General features: G+C 38.0%; 1 protein-coding gene across 1 annotated transcript; it reads left to right on the top strand.

The window, feature by feature from the left end:
• The first annotated feature begins 1,731 nt into the window (after window positions 1–1,731).
• LOC109222182 (heat shock cognate 70 kDa protein 1-like) lies at window positions 1,732–4,731 on the top strand. The gene is made up of 2 exons (XM_019386567.1): window positions 1,732–2,067; window positions 2,819–4,731. The coding sequence occupies exons 1-2, from the start codon at window positions 1,854–1,856 to the stop codon at window positions 4,549–4,551; spliced, it is 1,947 nt and encodes a 648-aa protein (XP_019242112.1). The 5' UTR covers window positions 1,732–1,853; the 3' UTR covers window positions 4,552–4,731.
• Window positions 4,732–6,485: the final 1,754 nt, after the last annotated feature.

Here is a 6,485-nt window from a genome sequence, read left to right on the forward strand (position 1 = left end):
TTTTCTCAATTTTTTCCTTGTAAATATAAATACTGACTCAAAAGCGAGAAATTTAAACAAGAAGACTAGATATTTTTTCTAATATTTCATTTACCTGTTTATCTCTCTTCTCTCTCGACCCTTCTAGGGTTTTCTCTAATGGATTCACCATAGCTCGTTGAGCTTCAATCTAACATATTCTTGAAATGCATTTTGATTTACTATGGACGTATGGATTGAATTAATGTCTTGCCTAACGGTAGCATTGGACTCCATTACGGTCTACGGTGGATTTTGGGTCGTGACAGATTAATTCACATAGTTTTATTACTATCTTAGATTCATACTGGAAAATTGAATATTTGTGTGGGAATAGGGGTGTGACAGACAAAAGAAAGAGTATGGTCGGTCCAACAGTGTTAAGTAATACTAGGGGCAGTGGCGAAGCCAGAAATTTACTCAAGGATGTTCAAATTTGAAAGAAGTGAAAAAAATTCTCTGATAAAGAGTGTTCAATATATATTATATACCTCTAAAATCAAATATTTCTTTTACCTATATAGGCAGTGTAATTTTCCGACGAAGGGTGGTTAGTTGACCACCCTTCAAAACATATAGCTTCGCCCCTGCTAGGGGGTACATAGATCGGGTTGCTTCAGATTTTCAATTACTAAACTAAACCAGGTGTCGAGGTTTTTAAACCTAAACTAAACCAAACCAATAAAGTCGAGTTTTACAATCTCGAGTTTTTCTCGAGTTTCCTAGGTTTTTTTCGAATTTTCGGGAGTTTTTTTCCGTAAAATCTTCATAGCACAAAATATGTAGCTTGTGCTCCAAATATTTCTTTAGTCATAGTAGAATACAACTATATAATGTATTTCTAAAAAAAATAACACAATATAAGATGAGTCATAACATTGTGCTAAAATATTCAGTAACCAAGATAATAAAATCGCATAAAGAAAATATTACTAATTAATACGCCATAATAAAAATTAACATAATAAAAAAAACTATTTAGTCATGCTAAAATAAGCAGATCTAATAAGTACCGGTATTAATTACACAACAAAGCACTAAACAAAGATAAACTATGTTATGTATTTTTGTTATACACCAATGCAAAAACTAAAAAATAGATATCCAACATTATTGTCATTCCTAGTGTTGAATTGAATTTTCTTTATTAGCATTAGTATTGATTTAAACTTTGTTTGACTAACTACCTTTATGGGCTATAAAATTTATTGGACCATTCAAGAATGTTAAGTCCAAACTTTAAATAATATGTTAAAAGATAAAATTGAAACAAGTTTAAAAAATATTTATAAATTATATTACGATAAATATTTATATATATAAAATATTTTTAAAAATTGTATAAATGTAATATCGGGTGGTTTAGTTTCGATTTAACTTTTTAGTTAAAACCAAAACAAACTAATTCTGGTCGGAATTTTTTTTCAACACCAAATTACAATTGAATTTTTCTCCGATTTCACTCGAATTATCGGTTTGTTGCGGTTTATCTGTTTTCTTTGGACGCTCCCAAGTAATACCATTGCTATGTCTACACTCTACAGGAATTAGGAAGTTCCAAATATACCCTGATCGGTTAGACTTAGGCAAACAGAACCTTCTAGATCCCATAAAACACGTTCAGGGAAATCCATGATTGGTTATAATTCGGGAAAAAGAACATTCTAGAACCCTTAAACACGGCTACAAAACGCTTAACCCGAAGCCGAATATATATATACCAGCCGTTGTTCCTTCCTACCTTCATATCTCACCATATTACTCTTTCTTCTCAAATCATAATTTAGCTCTCTTTTTTCTCTCACTCTACTCTATATACGTCGCCGATTAAAGCAATGGCCGGAAAAGGTGAAGGACCAGCGATCGGGATTGATCTGGGAACTACGTATTCTTGTGTTGGCGTTTGGCAACATGATCGTGTGGAGATTATCGCTAATGACCAAGGAAACAGGACGACGCCGTCTTATGTTGCGTTCACTGACACTGAACGCCTCATTGGTGACGCTGCTAAGAATCAGGTCGCCATGAATCCCATTAACACCGTTTTCGGTAAGCTTTCAATTTTTCTATCTAATCTCATACTATTTCTTATGCTTATTTCCGTTTTGAATAGTATGGTTGTTGATGAGTGGTAAATTTTGTAAAATGTTGATTTGTTGTGACGTTGAAGTTTGATGAATGACGTGGTGTGATTCGTTTGAATTAGCTGATTTGTATTCATTGTTATTTAGTTGTTAATTAGTCCAGAAGCTCGTAGGAGGATTAAACAATATCTTGATAGACTGTTTAAAACATAAGAAAATTACCTGCACACTTCAAGTCTGAATTTTTACTATAACAATCAATTTGTCTGATGATTTTATTGAGGTGTAGGCAAGTTGACATGATTTTAATTTATTAAATAATTTAAGACTATCTGGTGAATTTGCTGTGGGCATAAGAGAAAAATTAGAGAATCTAAGTCAGTGAATTTCTGGAATTGTTTTAATCGAAAACGATATGATGTCTTAATCCATGCTTTAGCCATTGCTAGACAGTAGTATGATTATTTTAATTAAACACGTGGTAGGAACAAATATCGGTTTCAGATCCTTTATCCTAGTCTTCGACCGGTTTACTCATATTTATTAGTCACATATATGCCAGTATAGTTGACTACTTTTTGTATGGAACTTATGTGTTATCATGTTAATTTGCTATTTGAATAGGTGTTGTGCAAATTTGTTTGGCTTTAACCCATACAGTATTATTTATGATTAAAGTTCAGTTATTTAATGGTCATTGTACTTTACATTGGCAGATGCAAAGCGGCTTATTGGCAGGAGGTTTAGTGATGCATCTGTACAGGGTGACATGAAATTGTGGCCTTTTAAGGTTATCCCTGGACCTGGTGATAAGCCAATGATTGTTGTAAATTACAAGGGTGAAGAGAAACAGTTTGCTGCTGAAGAAATCTCTTCTATGGTGCTGACAAAGATGAAGGAAATTGCTGAGGCATACCTTGGATCAACTGTGAAGAATGCCGTGGTGACTGTGCCTGCCTACTTCAATGACTCGCAACGTCAGGCTACTAAGGATGCTGGGGTTATTTCTGGACTGAATGTCATGCGTATTATTAATGAGCCTACGGCTGCTGCTATTGCATATGGTCTGGACAAGAAAGCTACTAGTGTAGGTGAGAAGAACGTGCTTATCTTCGATCTTGGTGGTGGTACATTTGATGTATCCCTTCTCACTATTGAAGAGGGTATTTTCGAGGTGAAAGCTACAGCAGGAGACACTCACCTTGGAGGTGAGGATTTTGATAACAGATTGGTAAACCACTTTGTCCAGGAATTCAAGAGAAAGCACAAGAAAGATATTAGTGGTAACCCAAGAGCTCTGAGAAGATTGAGGACATCTTGTGAGAGGGCAAAGAGAACTCTCTCTTCCACTGCTCAGACAACAATTGAAATTGATTCCCTGTATGAGGGGGTTGATTTTTATTCTACCATTACTCGTGCCAGATTCGAGGAGTTGAATATGGATCTCTTTAGGAAGTGTATGGAGCCAGTTGAGAAATGTTTGAGGGATGCCAAGATGGATAAGAGCACTGTTCATGATGTTGTTCTTGTAGGTGGATCCACTCGAATTCCCAAGGTGCAGCAGCTGTTGCAGGACTTCTTCAATGGCAAGGAGCTTTGCAAGAGCATCAACCCAGATGAGGCTGTTGCCTACGGTGCTGCTGTGCAAGCCGCCATTCTTAGCGGAGAGGGTAATGAGAAGGTCCAAGACTTGCTGCTTTTGGATGTCACACCTCTGTCTCTTGGGTTAGAAACTGCTGGAGGTGTGATGACTGTCCTGATTCCGAGGAACACCACAATTCCTACCAAGAAAGAGCAAGTATTCTCCACATACTCTGATAACCAACCTGGAGTGTTGATTCAGGTGTTCGAGGGTGAGAGAGCAAGAACAAGAGACAACAACTTATTGGGTAAATTTGAGCTCTCTGGTATTCCTCCTGCTCCTAGGGGTGTGCCTCAGATCACTGTCTGCTTCGATATTGATGCAAATGGTATCTTGAACGTCTCTGCAGAGGACAAGACCACTGGACAGAAAAATAAGATTACAATTACCAATGACAAGGGTAGGTTGTCAAAGGAAGAAATTGAGAAGATGGTGCAGGAAGCTGAGAAGTACAAGGCGGAAGACGAGGATCACAAGAAGAAGGTGGAGGCCAAGAATGCATTGGAGAACTATGCCTACAACATGAGGAATACAGTGAAGGATGAGAAAATTGGTTCTAAGCTTAGCACAGATGACAAGAAGAAGATTGAGGATGCCATTGATCAGGCAATTTCATGGCTTGACAACAACCAGCTTGCAGAAGCTGATGAGTTTGAGGACAAGATGAAGGAGCTTGAGGGCATTTGTAATCCCATCATTGCCAAGATGTACCAGGGTGCTGGTGGTGATGCTGGTGCAGCTATGGATGAAGATGCTCCACCAGCTGGTGCTAGCAGTGCAGGACCTAAGATTGAGGAAGTGGACTAAGTGGTTGATAGATAGTACTAGTAGTTTTTCTTTTTCATTGGTATAGTTTAATAGAGTACTTTGAACTGGCTTTCATTATCATCTAGAGTTTTGTGAATTTCAAACTGGTGGTTTTTCATTATCGCTGGAATTCTTAAATATTTGCATCGATTTTAAGTTAGCAATTCTCTTTTGGATGTCTATTCGAGTTTAAATTTTAAATCCTTAGTTGAATGGACAGGTTACAAAATTAACTTTTGATTGGTGGTAAGGATTGCCTCCAGAACTAGCAAACACGAGTCTATAGATTCAGGAGGCAAGGTCACTTCTTTTTCAAAGTTTTGGATAAAAAGATGTTTTCTATCAAACAAAAGCAACTTCCAAGCTTAAAGGAATTTAGGCCAAATATTTGTTCACCGAGTGTGAGAAAGTGAGCCGACTGAGTCTGTAGCTGCCCTGCCTTTCTGATAGTAATGATGTTGGCTAGTGGACACTATCTAGTAAACATAATTTAACAAGTTAATAATGCCTAATAAAAATGAGTTTTATGGGAGAGGGTCGTTGAAGCGAGGGTGAGGATGACAGTGTCTGTATCCGACAACCAGTTTGGGTTCATGCCGGGTCGTTCTACCACAGAAGCTATACACCTTGTTAGGAGGTTGGTGGAACTGTACAGAGAGAGAAAGAAGGATCTGCATATGGTATTTATTGACCTAGAGAAAGCGTATGACAAGGTTCCTAGAGAAGTTCTCTGGAGATGCTTGGTGACAAAAGGTGTGTCGGTCCCCTATATTATGGCGATAAGGGACATGTATGATGGGGCTAAGACTTGGGTTAGGACAGTAGGAGGCGACTCTGAGCATTTTCCAGTTGAAATGGGGTTACACCAAGGCTCTGCGCTCAGTCAGTTCTTATTCGCCCCGGTAATGGATGCATTAACAAACCATATTCAAGGGGAGGTGCCATGGTGCATGCTATTTGCCGATGACATAGTTTTGATTGATGAGTCACGAGCCGGTGTTAACGAGAGACTAGAAGTTTGGAGACAAACTCTTGAGTCTAAAGGTTTCAAGCTGAGCAGAACGAAGACAGAATACCTGGAGNTTCCTATTTTTCCTATGATTTCTGTGGTGAAACTAATATTCTCTCCTTTTTGTTTTTCTTATTATCTTGAGCCGAGGGTCTTCCGGAAACATCCTCTCTACTCCTTCGGGGTAGGGGTAAGGTCTGCGCATATACTACCCTCCCCAGACCCCACTTGTGGGATTCTACTGGGTTGTTGTTGTTGTTGTTGTTGTTGTTGTGTTCCCGTTCACATTTTTCCCCATCAACTGCATGATATGTTATTGGGTTTGAATAATCGACTCAACTACTAATCAAGCGCCATTAATTTGTAAACTTATAGTTTTACCACCTGTTGTTCATGTGTTATTTTCAAGTGATCTACTATATATTTTGGGCTTTCGGGTGTGTTTGGTAGGAAGGAAAATATTTTCCGGAAAATGTTTTTCAATTTTTCCATGTTTAGTTGGCTTAAATGTTTTGGAAAACATATTCCTTATGAACTCATTTTCCTCCGATTGGAGGAAAATATTTTTCTTATCAAGAGAATAGAAAATATTTTTTCCAAAATTCCTTCTCAACCTTCCCACCATATTCCCCACCCTCACCAACCCACACCCCCACACCCACCCACCCCAACCCCACCTCACGCCCTACACCCACCCCACCCCCTCTCTCCAAAAAGGGTTTTTTTTTTTTTTTTACCAAATTTCAGTTTTTTTTCGTTCTACCACCCTACCCTCGTCTACCCACCCCCTTCCCCCCGGTCCAAACTTTAACTTATTTTTTTTTAACCAAAAAAAAAAAAAACAAAAAAAAAAAACAAAAACTTGTTTTTTTTTTACGAAAACTTTGTCTACCACCCTACCTCTTCTACTCCTTGCCCAAACTAC

This window comes from Nicotiana attenuata, unplaced genomic scaffold (genome assembly GCF_001879085.1).
Source record: "Nicotiana attenuata strain UT unplaced genomic scaffold, NIATTr2, whole genome shotgun sequence".
Taxonomy (NCBI): domain Eukaryota; kingdom Viridiplantae; phylum Streptophyta; class Magnoliopsida; order Solanales; family Solanaceae; genus Nicotiana; species Nicotiana attenuata.